At 48.9% G+C, this 18,213-nt stretch overlaps 1 protein-coding gene across 1 annotated transcript in view; it reads right to left on the bottom strand.

Annotated features, from left to right (window-relative positions):
• Window positions 1-18,213, bottom strand: part of ZNF142 (zinc finger protein 142) — a 68,216-nt gene that overhangs the window by 26,125 nt on the left and 23,878 nt on the right. The window contains exons 5-6 of the mRNA XM_078679233.1: window positions 17,187-17,999; window positions 15,904-16,081 (exon numbers count right to left, since the gene is read on the bottom strand). Coding sequence (XP_078535359.1) covers window positions 15,904-16,081; window positions 17,187-17,999 — 991 coding nt within the window. The remainder of the gene's footprint in view (window positions 1-15,903; window positions 16,082-17,186; window positions 18,000-18,213) is intronic.

Raw genomic sequence — 18,213 nt, 5'->3', positions numbered from 1 at the left:
CGTCGTCTTTTGCTTGTGGCAAAAATAAATGTGGATAAATACAGAAAAAATGCCCCAAAATAAATATGGATAAATACAGACGGAAATGGCAAAAAAATAAATACCATAAAACCGGGAGCCCTAATTATAATGCTCTTGGCACATAAAATGGTTTCAAATTATGTGATTCTGGGCAAATGTTTTAATTCACTGAGCCGCCATTTTTTTTCTTGATCGCATATGCGAACCCCTTCAAACACGCGGGTTCAGCATGTCTGCTGTCCAAAAAATACTTTTGTTTTCTCTAATAGACTAAACGTTTGCTCCACGCTAATCTACAACATATTGGATACACATGGCCACTGACTTACTTTCATTAACCGCATTGTCATCAGGGCTGGAGCAGGAATGTTTTTCAAATCCCTTTTAATAAATACATACCTGAAGTATGAAGTGGGCGTGTACTTATTTGTAGTCAGCAGAGTTTCCACTGATATTGCCACATTTCCCACTGACGTGGTGTTACTGATAAAACTACATAGAGCCCAATGTTTGGAAATTGAGTTTCCGCAAATATTTGTGATTTGCACATCACCAAGTAGTGTTTTGATTTGCTCCTACTTAAATCATTGTGTGTACTCAACTGGTGCTTCTAAAATACGCCTACCCCGGTGTACCTAACCTAAGCTTAGTACGAGGGAAGAAGTAAGTGAGGTGTAGCATAAATGTAGTATTCTTTTGCCAAGAATCTGTCCAAGATTTCTCTTAGGTTCTAATCAGCTCCGTACCTTAGTTTAGAATGAAGAAGGTCAGTCTCGGGACTCGATTTCCCAACAACACGCAAGGGTAGCTTGGAAACACTAGAGCTGGATTTCTCGGCAGGAGAAAAGACAGCGTCTCTCTCAGTGTGTCTGCTGGAGGGTCGGCTTCCTTCGGCACTTGCTGTAGCAGGATGCGTCGGGCAAGTAGATAGTCGAGCTACTCCAAACCACTGTGTGATTGCTAAGGCAAGTGTGGGCATATTTATACCTTGAAGTTGCCGAGTTTGACATAATAACGTCATTAAAGACTCTCAGTTTTTTAAAAACTCCATGAGTTCTTGGACAAGTCAGTTCTCGAGCAAGGGAAAGTCCCTAGCTGCTGAAGCCGAGTTTTCCAAGAAATCGTTGTAGATTTTCGGAACTAGTGTAAGTAGCCCTGCCGTATTTGGACTGCATGAGCTATGACTAAATATGGTTATGATTCTTATGCCTATATAAGGACATAGTGATTTATAGCTATATAAGGGCATGAATCAGGAAATTTACAATAGTGTCCTAAAACGGTTTACAACACCGTGTAACCACTGAAGTAAAAGGGCCAGTCGCCATGGAAGGGTACAAATAAAGACAAGGCCGTACTATGGAGGGACTAACAAGCCTATTAACGAATCCGAAGGCAGCATTTACAAAGACAAAGAACAAGCCAAAGACAAAGACACAAGCCAATGAAAAATATGGGAGGAGAGTGCGCGCGGCTTCTCTCCCATACTCTACTACAGAGGTCTCGCAGAGCGAGCAGCACATGCGCGCTGCCGCTAGGCTCAAGCTAAAAATGTGATGACCCCAGGATAAAGGTGGGAATAGAGGAGAAATTTACTGACCTGCAGGTAGGGTCAGAAGAAGACACTTTCCCTCAATTGCTAATAAAAATGAGCTCAATTGTCCTCACATGATTCCTCTTCCACCAGACATCTCCACAATAGCATATGAAGAGAATATGATAGAGCTATGAGGTTATTTATGGGACAACATCATGTTTAAAGATCAAGAAATCAGAGGAAAGGTGTAGGTTGCAACAAAGGCATACCAACTTTAGGAGTTGGAATCCCGCTTAGGGATGTTGGCACCAGGCTGAATTTCCAAGTTCCTTTCAATCCGTATCATCAAATATTATATTCACAAGAATAAACCTAAAAAACATCACAATCCCAGCAAACAAACCGCATAATGTACCCTACAGCATCAGGAATGATTTGGGAAAACAAAATGCTGACATGCTCGGACAAGGTATTATTGAAGCAGTTGATACTACACTTTGGCTTTTAATTAGATTTCATTTGCAAGACAGCTGGTGACTTGAGTGCACATGTCAAGATTAGGAGTCAAAACAATGCAATTTGGGGTGAGAATTTTCCCCTTTCTAGGATAGAACATCTAATTGCTCAGGAGAGTCAGGCCAAATGGTACACCGGACTGGATCTTAAAGTCACATATCAACCGGTGGTATTAAATCCACCTTCAAAATACTAAACAGCCTTGTTTCCTTGGTGGTACATTTCAATTCTAGTGGATATCATTTGGACTGGTATCTGCCACCTCAGTATTTCAGAGGGTCGTCTTGAACAGGTTTAAGAAAGTTAAAAATGTTGGAGCCTGTCTGTGTGACAAGCTGATCTTTGATTAAAATGCGCTATTGATTGTGTCAATGGTGCATTATTGCGTAAGATAAATGTTTATTGCAAGCGCTAATCTGATTAATAGTATTACCAATGTATTATCTCTAAAGGACAAAGGTCAATTACATTCTCTAGAGGGATTGTGAGGTTTTTTTTCCAAATCCTTGAAAAAATGTACTCCCATTACACGTTTTTCAAAAACTGTTAAAAATAAATGGGGAGCTTGACTAGAATTAGGATTGGCAGGTGGCATTTAACAGTATGAAGAAAGTTATTTTATATCGGAAGACAGACCATCACCCAGGCCTCTGATCTCCGCCTCTCCCATGTGGCCTCCCCAGCCCAGGAGGGACGCGTCCGTCACAACCACGTGCTTCGGGTGGGGTAGGGAGAGGGATCTGCCTACCCCGGTCCGTGAGCCACCATCGCAACTGTCTTGCAGTGCCCTCCGAGATCAAGACATGATCGGACAAGTTGCCCTGATGCTGGGCCCACTGAAACTTCAGGTCCCACTGCAGACCCCGCATCCGCCACCGGGCGTGATAAACCAGAAGGATGCAGGAGGCCATCAGCCCCAGAAGCCGCAGCGTCAACCTGACCGAGACTCGGGATGAAGGCTGAAAGATCGGAATCAGTGCCTGAATATCCCGAACCTGCTGTTCGGGAGGATACACCCGAAACTGCGCCGAGTCTAGAACCGATCCGATGAAGAGGAGCATCTGAGAGGGACACAGGTGCGACTTCGGCACGTTGATGGAAAACCCCAGCAAGTGCAGGAGGTCGGCCGTAGTCTGGAGGTGGCTGACGACTGGGGTGAGCCCGCCTTCAACAACCAGTCGTCGAGGTAGGGGAAGAACTGACACCCCTAACCTGCGCAGATGAGCTGCGACCACCGCCATCACCTTCGTGAACACCCGTGGGGCGCTGGTAAGGCTGAAGGGGAGCACGGTAAACTGAAAGTGCTCGTGGCCTACTGTGAACCGCAGGTCACAGCTGGCCAGCCGGCAGGACGGGGATGTGAAAATAAGCGTCCTGCAAGTCCAACGCTACCATCCAGTCTCCAGGGTCCAGGGCAGCGAAGACCTGAGCCAAAGTCAGCATCTTGAACTTCTCCTTCCGGAGGAAGCCGTTGACGTTCCGTAGGTCCAAGATAGGGCATAGGCCCCCTTTGCCCGTCTTGGGTACCAGAAAGTAGTGGGAGTAACAACCACACCCTACTTCTGGCCCAGGAACGCGCTCGATGGCCCCCTTGGCCAAGAGGGCCGTGAGTTCCTCTTGCAGAAGTTGCAAGTGATCACCCGACACGCGGTGGAATTCCGGTGGCATGGCTGGAGGGGTCGCCTCGAAGGGGAGGGAGTAGCCCCTTCGGACGATTTGCAGCACCCACCTGTCCGACGTGACAGTGTGCCAGTGGAAGAGGTGATGGCGAACCCTGCCCCCCACTGGCGTCACATGGGTCTGAACACACAGCCTAGGAAGGTTTTGAGGCAGGTGCTGCGGAGGGAGGTGTGGACTGGCCTCGCCGTTGTCCCCGACCGCCGTTGAGGGGGTTTCCACGACCGCCACCGCGCTATTGAACATTCTGCGGTGCGTGGCTGGCAGCACGTGTGGGGGCGCCCCTTCCATGGCCACGAAAGGAATGAAAGGCAGCCGTTTGCTGGCGTGGGGCCGCAAGACCCAAGGACTTGGCCGTAGCCCTGGAGTCCTTAAAACGCTCAAGCGCATGGTCTGCCTTGTCGCCAAAGAGGCGACGGCCATCGAACGGCATGTCCAGAAGAGTGGCCTGGACATCGGCCGAAAAGTTGGCGGACCTCAACTAGGCGTGGCGTCGAACCGCCACCGTCGTTGCCATCGCCCTGCCCAGTGAGTCCGTGGTATCCAGCCCACACCGGATGGAATATCGCGCTGCATCTCGGCCCTCCACAAGGGCTTGGGCGAGTTTCGCCCGGACCTCCTCCGGACACTGTGGCAGCACGTCCGCGACCGTGTCCCACAGAGTTTGGGTGTAGCGGCCCAAGAGACAAGCGGTATTGGCAGACCGCAGCCCCAAACTCAGGCACAAGAACACCTTCTTCCCAAATTGTTCATATCTCTTGGATTCCCGATCGGGCGGAGCCGTCGGGAATGCGGTCTGGGAAGTGGAGGCCTGGATGACCAGACTCTCGGGGGTGGGGTGGACAAAAAGCAAGGGTCGCCCGGGGCCGGGCGGTACCGTCTGGCCACGTTCCTATCCACAGGCGGACCTGTGGAGGGCTTGGACCAAGTGCCCACAAGAACGTCACACAAAGCCTCGTTAAACGGCAGTAGAGGCTCATTGGAGCTTGCCTGCCGTCTAAGGACCTCAGTGAGGAGGTTAGTCCTTACGGCCGCGACGGGGAGCTCAAGGTTTAAGGCATTGGCCGCCCTCGTCAACACTACGCTGTAAGCAGCCCCCTCCTCCGTAGCCACGGTGGGAGGGGAGACAAATCCAGTGTCTGGCGAAGTGTCAATACCACTGGCCTCCCCAAGCTCATATGTCCAGTCCTCTTGAGACTGGCACTCCTGTGCCAGAGGGTCCTCGGACCCCTCCCAGTCACCCTCGTCACCCGTCCCCTGTACAACAGGGTCAACAGACAGGGTCTCCTCATGGAAATAAAAATCTCCAAAAGCCGTCGGAAGCGGCGCCCATCGGCGCCGTTCCGGCGCCAGAGTCGGACCAAAGGGAAGACTGGGGACGGCGTCCACAGTGGGCGCCGGGGGTGACACACGCGGGGGCGGCGTGGTCGTGAGGTCGACCGGCGATGACCCGGATCCGGAAGCAAATCCGGTGAGGTCCTGCGGCGCCGGGACCGAAGTCGCCGGCGCCGACTCACCCGACGGCGTCGGGCCGAAGCGCCCGACCCGCTAGGGCCTACAGCCGGGACCGTCGGGCCCGGAGGCGCCACTGGACCCGGCTGAGAAGGGAGGGACCTCATGGCCATGAGGTACCGCTCGACCTCCTCTGGTGTCGCGCCGTGACCAGGGACCCAAAGGTGTGGGGCAGGCGGCGACGCTTGCGACTCCATCGGAGCCGCGTGGGTGGTGTCACCCGAACACCCGGCCGTATCGTGCGAGCGTCTGGGTGGGTCGGAGGAACGATGACGTCGCTCCGACCTCTCATGCCTCTTACCTGAGGACTTGGATCCTGACGACCGGTGTCCACTCCCGGAGCTGCGATGACTCCGACCCCGCGACCGGTCCCTCGACCTCCCGTGGGACCGGGACCTGGAATGGCGCGGGGCCGACTGCCGGAGATCGAGTCGCTTGCGGGACCGCTCCCGCCTAGAAGTCAGGGCCCGGCAGTCGGAGCAGGTGCGGTCATCGTGGTCGAGGCCTAAACACTTCAGGCACCGGCGATGGGGGTCCGTAACCGACATCAGTCGGTCGCACTTCGAACAGGGTTTGAACCCGGGCATCTCTACCGGCACCGTGAGGAGTCGAAGACTCGAGAAAAGAAATGATCAAAAGATCAAAAAGTTTAGTCAAAAAATGACTAAGGAGTAGAGCTTCTCCGGATCTGCGCTAGCTGGCGCGGAAAAAAGAAGAACTGACGTCAGCGCGCATGGGCGGCGTCCAAGTACTCCGATGACGTCATTCCGGCGCTAACGACGCCGACGACGGACGCGTAGCCGCGGACGACGCCTACCGGCGCGCAGGGGTATTGCTACGCAAGATTTTCCGGATCCAGTCTGACGCCTGGGGATATTCTAAGGTAAGGAATCTATCACTAACGTGTCTCTTTCAGATAAGCATAAACAGTGTAAAGGGAGGAATAAACATTTGATTACATGCATCTCTCCTGAGATGCATGTAATCAATGCATGTCCAGACAGGGCATGGCAGAAAGTTGGTTTGAACCTTCTAGGACCATTTCACATTCTCCTTGTGCTACTAAGGTATCCGGTGGTGGCAGTTAATCACATTTCATGATACGTGGAACTCAGATTTGCGAGTAAACACACTATCAAAAATCTCATCAAGTTTTTGAACAATGTGTTTATTAGAGAAAGAGAATATCAGACCCCATCCTTCCCAACAGTGGTGTGCAATTCGTGTCTGATATCATGGCAGACTTTTTGAAGAAGATTGGGGTTACGCATTTTAGGACGCCTGTGTATAGGCCACACAATAAAGGTTTGGGAGAAAGGTTTAATAGGGTACTATTGAATGTGTTCAAAGTGCATACAGAAGTTGGAAGGATGTGAAAAAGCTGATGATGAAGTGGTGTGTGTACCGATCAACTCTTTGTGTGGCTATGTAGAATACAGCGCTACAACAGTGCTTCAACTGATGAGGCAGTAAGGTAACATTGCAATTGAGCCCCATCTGTGAGAGAAGTTTTACGCGCGAGACATGGAGGGAAAAGTTCATGCTGACTAACTAGAACAGAAGACTGCAATATTTTTTTGAGGAAAAAGAATAAATGGAAAGTTGGGATTGGTTTAGGATTAAAGAGCCCATTTCAATAATGAAAGGAGTGAGTTTTCTGAGCCTGTGTTAATGCAAGAGGCGCATGACAATGCTTTGAGAGTGGACAATGGTCGCTTGTCTGGAAGTACGCAAAAGCAGAATGGTAGATTAAAACAAGAAAGTCTAATTAAGAGTGTGTTTATTTGATGGGGAATTGAAAACAGCAACCTCGTACCAAGCTGAGAGATTAAATAAGTTCAAGTTCAGACATTTATAAAGCGCACTACTCACCCAGAGGGTCTCAAGGCGCTAGAGGGAGGGGTTCACTGTTTATCGAATAGCCATGTTTTCAGTTCTTTTCTGAAGGAGATGTGGTTCTGAGTAAGGCGGAGGTGGGTGGGGAGTGAGTTCCAGGTCTTGGCAGCCAGGAAGGAGAAGGATCTGCCACCCATGGTGGTTTTTCGGATGCGCGGGACTGCGGCGAGGGCTTGATTGGATGATCTTAGTTGGCGGGTGGGATAGTAGAAGGACAGTCGGGTGTTGAGGCATTCGGGTCCTAGATTATAAAGGGCCTTGTGTGCGTGGGTAAGAAGGCGGAAAGTAATTCTTTTGTTGACGGGAAGCCAGTGGAGGTTTTTTAAGTGTCCGGTGATGTGCTCTTGGCGCGGGATGTCTAATATGAGTCTCGCTGACGCGTTTTGGATGCGCTGGAGCTTTTTCTGCAATTTTGTTGTAATTCCGGCGTAAAGTGTGTTGCCATAGTCCAGTCGACTCGTGACCAGTGCATGGGTGACAGTCTTTCTTGTTTCGAGGGGGATCCAGCGGAAGATCTTTTTGAGAATGCGAAGGACGTTGAAGCAGGAGGACGATACGGCGTTGACTTGTCTGGACATTGAGAGAGAGGAGTCTAGAATGAAGCCAAGGTTACGTGCATGGTCTGTGGGTGTGGGCGCTGATCCCAAAGCGGAAGGCCACCAGGAGTCGTCCCAAGCTGAGGGGGAGGATCCTAGGATGAGCACCTCCGTTTTGTCTGAGTTGAGTTTTAAGCGGCTCTGTTTCATCCATTCGGCTACTTCTTTCATACCTTCGTGAAGGTTGTTTTTGGCGGTGTTGGGGTCTTTGGTGAGGGAAAGGATTAGCTGGGTGTCGTCGGCGTAGGAGATGATGTTGAGGTTGTGTTGACGTGCGATGGAGGCGAGGGGACTCATGTAGACGTTGAAGAGGGTGGGACTGAGTGAGGAGCCTTGAGGTACGCCGCAGATGACTTCGGTGGGCTCTGAGTAGAAAGGGGGGAGTCGGACTCTCTGGGTTCTCCCGGCTAGGAACGAGATGATCCAGTCCAAGGCTTTTCCTTGAATGCCGATGTTGTTGAGGCGTTGTATGAGGGTGTTGTGACAGACAGTGTCGAAGGCGGCGGAGAGGTCGAGTAGAATGAGGGCCACTGTTTCACCGTTGTCCAGGAGTGCTCGGATGTCGTCAGTCGCCGCAATGAGGGCGGTTTCGGTGCTGTGTTTGGCTCGAAAGCCGTTCTGTGAGGGATCCAGGGAGTTGTTGGATTCAAGGAAGGCTGCGAGTTGGCTATTGACGGCTTTCTCGATGACTTTGGCCGGGAAAGGGAGGAGGGAAATGGGTCGGTAGTTTTTCAGTTCTGAGGGGTCTCCTGTGGGTTTTTTCAGAAGGGCGCTGATTTCGGCGTGTTTCCATATTTCTGGAAAGGTGGCGGAGTTGAAAGAGCAGTTGATGACATCGCGGAGTTGGGGAGCGATGATGGAGTCAGCTTTGTTGAAGATGTAGTGGGGACAGGGGTCAGAAGGTGAGCCAGAGTGGATTGAGTTCATGAGGCGAATGGTGTCTTCAATGGTGATTGGGTTCCAGGAGCTGAGGTTGTTAGTTGGAGGGGTGGGATCTGAAGGGGGTGGGGCGAGTTGGTCATTGGGAGTATTCTTGAAGCTGTTGTGGATGTCGGCAATTTTGTTGTAGAAGAAGGAGGATAGCGCATCGCAGAGGTCTTGGGAGTTAGTGATGTCGTTGGATGCTGCGGAAGGGTTGGTGAATTCTTTGACGATATTGAAGAGTTCCTTGCTGTTATGAGAATTGTTGTCTAGACGGTCCTTAAATGCTGATTTCTTGGCGGATCGAATCAGTTGGTGGTGTTTGCGGGTGGCTGTCTTGAGGGAGGCCATGTTGTCTGAGGTTGGTTCTTTTCTCCAATTCTTCTCCAGGGTGCGGCATGTCTTCTTGGATTTTTTAAGGTCATCATTGCACCAGAGAGCCTTTTTGCTGGATGATTTCAACTGGTGTTTTTTCAGGGGTGCTAGTTCGTCCGCACTGTGGGTAATCCATTGCCTGAGGTTGGTGGCCGCTTGGTCTGGGTCCGTTGCTAGGGTGGGAGTGTTTTGGCTGAGTGATGTGAGGAGTTGGTCGGTGGTGATTTTGTTCCATTTTCTTCGGGGAATGGGTTGTGGACGGTTGTGGGTCAGGGTTGTTTTGTAGCTGAAGTGAACACAGCTGTGATCCGTCCAGTGGAGAGCTGTAGTGTGATCGAAGGAGATGTGCTTGCTGGAGGTGAAGATAGGGTCGAGCGTGTGTCCGACTGTGTGAGTGGGGGTGTCAACAAGTTGTTTGAGTCCGAGATTGGACAGGTTGTCCAGAAGGGTGGTGGTGTTGTTGTCGAGTATGTTGTCAAGGTGGTAGTTGAGGTCTCCTAGAAGAATGTAGTTCTCGGAGGCGAGGGCGTGCGGGCTGACGAAGTCAGTGATGTCGTCGCTGAATTGAGATCGGGTGCCAGGGGGCCTGTAAATGAGGGTGCCTCTAAGGGTGGTCCTGGGGTCGGTGTGGATCTGAAAGTGGAGGTGTTCGGCGGTTGCAAGATTGTCGTCAGAGCTGGTTGTAATTTTGATGGTGTTTCTATGGACGATGGCGATGCCTCCTCCAGTTTGATCGGTGCGGTCTTTTCGAATGATCTTGTAAGTGTCCGGTATGGCTATGGCGATGTCGGGGGCAGAAGATGCGTTCATCCATGTTTCAGTAAGGAAGGCGATGTCAGGTGACGCAGTGTCGATTAGGTCCCAGAGTTCTGTTGCATGTCTGTGGACCGAGCGGGTGTTCAGTAGGATGCATTTCAAGTCGTTGTGGTCGGAGCTGTGTGTGGAGGAAGTGTGTTTGGTGAGGGTCCTGAAGCAGTTGAACTTACAGGAGAGGCAGGAGAATGGGCCGTGGGTACGTCCTGGGGTAGCTTCGCAGCATAGTGGGGTGCGTCCGGGGTTGAGGGCGAGGAGAGTAGCGGCATCATAAGTTACTCTGGGGGGTTGGGAGCGGCATAGAGTAGGGGGACAGGCGCTGGGCGCGGGCCAGGCGTGGACGGGCGCAGACGGGCTTACCTTTGGCGCACCTTCGGTGCGCATGGGGCGCTTCCGCTGCGCGTGAACGCTGCGCGCATAGGCATCTGTCATATGTGGATAGCGGCAGGGGAGGGGCGAGGGAGGGTCAGCTGGGAGGCGGGAGCGAGGCGGAGACCTGGGCAGGGAGGCACACAACAACAACAACAAGAAACAAAATGGACGGCCGCCTAAAGCGATAACGTAAACAGTGGCACCGGTACAGTCAGGCACACCTTTAGGTACAAAGCCGGTAAATCAAACTTAATAAACAGCGCACTTAGTTAATCTAGCGCTACGCTGTCCCAGGGATTTCTATAAAATCAGTTAGAGCGCTCTAGCGCTTCTGTGGCAGCAGTCTGATATTATTGATTAACTGAGTAAACTCGCAATAGAGGCAGCAAAGCGCTGCGATAACCAGGCAGTTTAGATCAATTACAAGCAGCGACGCGCTACGATACCAAGTGGCAACCAGGTAGGCAGGGCGGGGAGCAGCGTGTTGGAGCGACCGCGTCTGCAGACACAGTAGCATGTTATTGTTTTGTTGTTTATTTTTAGGTCAAGCCTAGCACAGCGTGCAAGCGCTGCTCTAGGACAGTACCTTTAAAAATCGGTCTGCACTTTTGTTACACTCGTGCTTGTGCTGGCATCCACCTTGCGGGAGCGAGCAGCAGTGCGCAGGGGCCATCTGTTTTCAATTAGCGGGCCACGCGTGCTTGTTTTTATGGAACGTGGTCGATTGCTCGACAGCTCGATTGCTCGACAGTGGAGACGACACAGACAAGCACAAACAATGCACCATGATGACATATTTTTAAAATATCCTCCAGTTTATCCTCCAGTTTATCCACCAATTCAAATTTCCAAATATAACTGCCAATATAATGTCATTTATCGGACTAACTTTGTTGCGCTTCCATGTTAATATATTTGCACAGTAGATATGCACTGTCCATTATACATATATTTCCTTTACAGAGACCGCATCTCACCTTTGGCAGGAAAGCCCCCTTTTAAATCGGAGCTGTACTTCATTTATGACGTCACTTTAGGAAGGGGGGGCACAAAACTGCTCATAACGATTTGCATTGGCCAATTAAATGTTGTGGCTCGTGCCATGGTACTTATTTTACAGAAGTGCCGATTTTGGAACTAACCCAAACAGGTACGAGTCCCGGCATATGCTCCACCTCCTGTAATTCTGTGATAACCAGTTAACCTCTGTATGATTTAAAAAAAACACAAAACAGTTCGGAGTGTATATCATGCCTTAATGCTCGAGTAAAGCACTCTATTGCCCTTTGGCCACATTCGCGCTATATAAAAGCTGCAAAAAAATAAATAAAACATTATTGCGGAAATCTGTGCAGCCTAAGAAAAACATTTCCACCAATGAAGTAATTCATTTATTTCTGCGTTTTTGTACATTTTGGTCTGAAACAGGCTGCCAGAGAAATACTGGATTTCCCTCACTCTCAGGGACACCACATGTCGTGAAGGTATCCAGACACTCTTGGACACTTTACAGGGGCTTTTGAGGAAAACGGAAGCGGGCCTGGGGCTGTTCAGTGTGCCCTGATAGTTATGAAGTTCAATTTAACCGGCTAATGAGTAGTTCAACCCAAGGCTTCTAAGGGAGTGGTTCTCGAAACACCTCACCAGAGAGGTTCACTGTTGAATTCTAATCATTTTCCCCCCAAAATAATTGGCAGTAACATATTCTCGTTAGCAGCGGGTACAATTTAGTTCAGTTTGGATTCCAATATCACACTTTGTTTGGGGAGTCCGAGCAGAAAAATCTGTATTTACTTCGAGGATTGAGACATTAACAATGTACTTTCAGTAAATGGTTCTCAGTATTCTCTTGACAAAGAACAACTAAAGAAAACAGATTGGCAGATTCGTTGTTACAGAATAACAGTTGTACAAAAATAACACTTTAAGTACTTCTCAATGCAGGGATTTAATATGCCTATTAGTGTCAGAGCTACTTTGTATACGAAATACACTTTTATGAAATTTGAAGAGACTATCAAATTTTTTATCAAATAGCACAGAAGCCCATCCTTGGGTGTGTGTGGCCCTTCACCATTGCCACCTGAACTAACAGTAGAAGTTGTAGCACCCATGCTAATGTGGTGCATGCCTAAATACTTGTAAGGTCCCAAAGGCTAGACCTATTGGCAATGCCAATGCTTATTATTTGGGGTGGACAAGTGTCCACCTCAACAAGGATTAAGGCACCTGCTGGATGTCACACATTTTAAAAACCTGCTCTTAATCCCCAGTAGCTGGTAACATGACACAAAGCAGTCATACGCAAATCAAAGGCATAGCGTAAGTATTTAAGCAGTGCATACACAGTAGAATAAGTAAAATATGATCAAAGCGACAACAATCATACAAAAGGAACCAAAGATGTGAATTTTAAAGACTAAAGTCAATGTAGCACCAAAAAGAAAAAGTGTCAAAAATACTCTATAGAAGCTGTAGTCCTGGATTTGAAGCCGACCGTAATGGTGCCCTAGTCAGATACAAAAAGAAGATTGGGCCCAGTGAAAGTGAGGAAGGCAACACGTTTGAAAAGGTTTCTAATTCCTAATGCAGAAAGGGACTTTGCCACATTTTCAGAAGAAAAATCATCACTGAGCGAGCAGATACTGAAATTTTAGTTGAATACTTGAAGTAGGTTGGTCCCACTGGAGTTTTGAAGACTTCTCGCTGAGAAACACAGAAGAGGACGTAGTCGTTTTTAGGTCGAGCCTAGCGCAGCGCATATGCGCTGCTCTAGGAAATTGACCTCTTCAGCTTTAGTAGAAGCTCGTGCGTGTGGTGCTCACAAGCTATTGGCCTTTGTGTCTGGCTTTGGTACGCAATTAGCCAAAAGGTGTGTGGATGTCCCAGCTTCTTGGGAAATGTTTACTCCCAGAGCTTTTTGCTCTTGGGAGCCAGCAGTGGCGCGCAGAGGCAATCTGTTTTTAAATAGCGTGGCTGTGCTGGTCTCCCATGCAGCGCTTGCTTCTGACCTTGCCCAGCCTGAACCCCAGACAGTGCAGGCTCTGGGCCCACAGACGCAGCCCACTACACAAGTATATATACACACACAAGCATCCCTGGTGTGTACGCTGCTCCAGACAAGCCCCCTTGTCTGTTTGCCTTTTCAGAAACTAGAAGGACCATTTACCCCGGTAATACGAAGCACTAACTATGGGTTCGGAGTCGGGGATGTTCACTAGCAAAACTCACTCGATACGTCTGCTGTGCTCTGGCAGATTGCAGCTGCTGGCCCCTCCAGGACCATATAGGACGAGCCCGTGACACACCTCGGAGGTGCCATGAACAACATGTCCAGGTGAGGAGGAATACGGCAGCCGACTGGAATGCAAGAGCAGAGTTGGCAGGAGGCGCTCATTACAGTCCTGACTCTTTAGCTAGTGGCGCATTGCATTCTGGAACCTGTTGTTTCTCTTGGAATTACAATCGTGTTTCATATAGTGCTTACTAGCCTCAGCGAGGCGTAGAAGCGCTGATATATGTAGATTTACTGATCCCCGCATGCAGTTTTACTGGCTAAAAAGTCGAGACTGGTTTGAAATTGCTCAATATACTATCACTTTGCCATTTAGTGTTCTGCGCTACAGGCTTGCAGAACCACTCTGCCGTCTTCCTTTTCTGCGTACAAAGCAACGCGTCTCCCTTTTATGCATACAAAGCAACGCAGGAAACTCAGATGAGTGAATGGTATTGGGTATAGAAACGGGTCTCTCTTGAAGGGTTGTCTAGTGTGGTAAATATGGATGAGCGAAGAGGGGTATTGGTGGTAGCTCTTGAGCCCATACCAGTGACCAGCATTATGCCCAAAGGGGGCGTCGCTAGCCCCTCACTGCTCAAGAGGTTGCAGGAGAATAACTCACTTGTTTGTCAGCTTACGGGAGAGTATCTTCACTCTGAGTCTGGCCTGTAGCCTGTCCTAGACTTCGCTGCCCACCCATGGTCACGACTACACCATTATCCCTTAAGGAATTGTGGCCAGGTTCACTTCTCTAATCTTGAACCTGGTTAACATGCCCTTTTACCTCCCAGAACCCAGTTGCCTCTCCCAGCCCCGGAGACTGGATAGCCTCCACTTCCGGGACTGGTTGGTTGGCTTCACCCCTGACCCAGGAACTATTGTTGTTTGATCCTGGCCGGTGTTACTGTTTGAGCCTGCTTAGCATAACACCCTGCACAGCCTAACCCCTGAACTCGACACCCTGAGGAGTATTAAGCAAGCTGCTGGGTGGCAGGTGTCCCGGACCATGGCACCATCATTCTCTGAGTTTGACCAGCGTATCACATTGTGGAGAGTTGACTAGACGTCAACAGTCGCGAATGAGCTGTATCGTCACAGTATCACAGGTCTGATTCAAGGATGTGTTAGTGGTCTTGGGGAGCCTGTTGGTCACTGGTACGCTGGACGCTGTTCTGTGTCAAATAAATCTCTACATTACTTTGGATCCTTACACGAGCTGTGTAGCCAGTCATGGCAGGATAAATAAAGGTAGTCTGGACCATAACCTGAAAGAAAAGTGTTCCTTCAGGACATATGATGAATTACTGCAACGTACTAACACGGTAGCCACCATCACCATTCTAAACAGCCTCCCAGGCCAATCAATCCTCAGGTCCAGCCCAGCTTAAACATAGCAATAGCATGCAGACTCTCCACAGAAGTACCAACCACCCGTAGGCATGAGTCAAATGAGAGGTGAGATTACTTACCTTACACTTCATTACCGCTAGTTACTCTTCATCAGAGCACAAACCCCAAAATTAACTATTTCACATCGAACTGAAGGTGGATCACCCCCTTAAGATGATACAAAGTCTGCAAATCACACTCTCCCAACCTCAGTTCTCCTAACCTCAGTTAGACTTTCTATTGAAGAGTACATTCTTCACCCTTTGCAGCATTCCTCTACAAGCAAAGCACTAATACCCTGAGCAACTGAGTACTCTACCATCACAGATATGACAACAGATCCTATTGTCAGTTTTTCCAGAGCTGATGTCGCAAGTACAAAGTCTGCCCAGGCAGTCGCAGAAGAATCATCTACTGCCAACCTAGTGACCAACCTTCTAACCATAACATCACATCATCACATCAAAGCAGGCCTCGTACGTTTCTGACCTGCAATGCCACCCGTAGATTTTAACCTCCACTGGGTAAAAGATAAGACATTGATAGATCCCTTTCAAATCCACCCTGCTGGACAACACCCTATAAAATTACTTCTTTCATGCCCACAATGATGGGTCTACCGTGGACATGGTTTCTTAAAATAAATAAGACATACAAATCCTCAACCCTTTCAAGTATGATTTGTCAGGTAGGTTCTGTATTCCTTTCAAAATCATCACCTTCATGCAGCCCATCGATGTTAAACTCAGAGACTGATATAATAACACACACGAACCTCAAGGAACACAGGCTTGGGGAAGAAACAAATAGAGCAATGACAAAGAAAGCACAGGAAGAGGGAGCCTGTACATAGACATGCACAATCTGTGCACATTTGTGCATGGCTATGTATTAACTTACTAAGACCAGATCTATTGGTTTTGCCAGTGATGGTTAATATTGTGTGTAGATCTCACATACACTTTTCATTCATCCATAATAAATTGTGTGCAATGCCATACCTGAGGTCTCCGGTGTGCTTGCGCATGTGTACGTTCAAGTAGTGCTTCCACTTGGTGACATAGCCACACTCGGTGCACATGTAGTTCTTGTCACTGGAGTGCGTCAGCATGTGCTTGGACAGATAGCTCACATCTCTGCAGGTGAACTCGCAGCGTTGACACTTGTGGGGCTTCTCACCTAGAGCCAAGAGGAGGAGGGTGAGCTCAAACTCCACTCAGGCACAAACCCAAAGCCTTTATGTTAAAGCGGCAAGCAGGCAGTGGCAGGACAATTTGGATGGAGATGGTAAATAGGTCAGGATTCTTTAAAGTACATTATGGATCCAAAATCACTAGTCTGAAAATATCAGCTTTGAATATGGAAAGGATGTATGTAAAAGAACTTGGAGGGTTCCATAAACAATACATAAACACTACAAACAGTGCATGGGCAATAGCACCCCTACACACAGAAGGAAAAGCATGGGCAAATGCAGTGCAGGCTTCCTCATAAGCCGCAGCACTGAGGCTGCACAGCAAACATTCAGTAGACATGTACAGAACAGAGACAGCGTGAGCAGCAACAATGCATGCTTCCGTATCCAGGAGCAACTGGTACAGCATGGAGCAGTAATGTAAGCAACACAGACTAAAGGTACAGTGCATACAACACTGCACACAACACACACAGCATAAACGGTAGATGAACAAACATTCTTCACAGAGACAAGAGATCAATCACAAAGAAAAATGATGCAAGCTTGCATCACACAGACAAAAGGCACAGCACAACAAGCAACAGTGCCAGTTTCCCTGATAGACAACAGGTGCACCATATTGAGCGTGCTTTAAAGTGTACCTTGTACACAGAACAGAGAGACAGAAGCGGTTGAGGACTAATTCCCATATTTGATAGACAATACATACCACATGTGCGCCAACTCAACTACCTCTGAAATATTTTATATTTAAGTAAAAAATGTTGCTGCAGGTTATAAAACTAAAAACAGTAGCAGCTGTCTTGCAACAAGGATTTCTCTAATCACACATTCTTTTGTGGTTTACTCGCATGACCCACATATGTAATAGCCTCCACCCCCAAGATTTTCACACATGTAAATTGCCAGAGAAAGGGATCAATAAAGTCCTCAAAGCAAAAACTGGACAAATGGACTAGAGTGGAAGCAGTATTTCTGCCGATGAGCAGAAATAAGCAGTACTCTAAGTCGCAATAAGCAAGATAAATGAAAGGTAGGGCCAGACACTGATAAAGGTAAACTCTAGGACAAGATGAGCTGTGTTACCTGTGTGCAGAAGCATGTGCCGGATCAGAACCCGTTTGTGTGCTGTGGCAAATTCGCACTCAGTGCACTTGTGGATCTTCTCATTAGCGTGCATCTTCCCCACATGGTCACTGAACTCTACCGGATTGAAGGTCTTAAAGGGGCAGAAATCACACTCCAGCTCCTCACTGCCTGGGTGGCCCTGCCTTTTGTGTTTGCGAAAGGCATGCTTGTTGGAACAGACAAAGGTGCATTGATCACAGTGGAAAGCATAGTGGCTCTGGCGGTGCAGCTCCATCTCTTCGCGTGTGGTGAAGAGTAGGGAGCAGGCATGGTAGCGGCACTCCACTGCTCTTATGCTATGAGCTTCTTTCAGGTGCCGTACAAACTCTTTGCGGTCGGTGGTGGAACTTCCACAATCCTGCTGGAAACATATCAACAGCTGCTGCTCTGCCTTGTGGGTCTTCATGTGCTCCTTTAGAGTCTGGCTCAGTCTAAACTTGTCCTCGCACACTGGGCAGGCATAAGTATCTGAGTAGAAGTTAGAAATGTCCTCATGCATGCTGGCCATGTGGCGATTCAAGGCGTTCTTTTCAACAGAGCTGTAGTCACAGAGTGGGCAGCGGTGGCTTTTCTCTCCCAGCTCCCTCATCATGTGGATTTTAAGCTTGCTGCGGCTGGTGAAGAACCGCTGGCAGTTTGGGCACTGGAGGCTAGGGTCCGGGAAGTGCAGGTGTAGGTGCTCCACCAGGTGGGTCCTTTTTTTAAAGCAGCGTTTGCATTCTGGACACATATGGGTTTTGAATAGATACTCTGTGCCTTCCTCAACATCACCTACAAAGTACAAGAGACAGAGTCAGAGGAAGCTGCAAGCACCCAAGTAGTGTTTACTTGCACGGTTACTGCTCATCAACAATATATGCTCCAAAAGCGGCCATCTTAGGGTATTAATGATAAGGCTTCACGCTCCAAATAACAATAAACATTTTCAAGACCCTAGGAGAAATAGAAATGAAATTTTGCGCCAAAGGCTTTCAAGATACAGTTA

Source organism: Lissotriton helveticus, chromosome 3_1, assembly GCF_964261635.1.
Source record: "Lissotriton helveticus chromosome 3_1, aLisHel1.1, whole genome shotgun sequence".
Lineage (NCBI taxonomy): Eukaryota > Metazoa > Chordata > Amphibia > Caudata > Salamandridae > Lissotriton > Lissotriton helveticus.
This window is presented reverse-complemented; position numbering and strand designations above follow the sequence as displayed.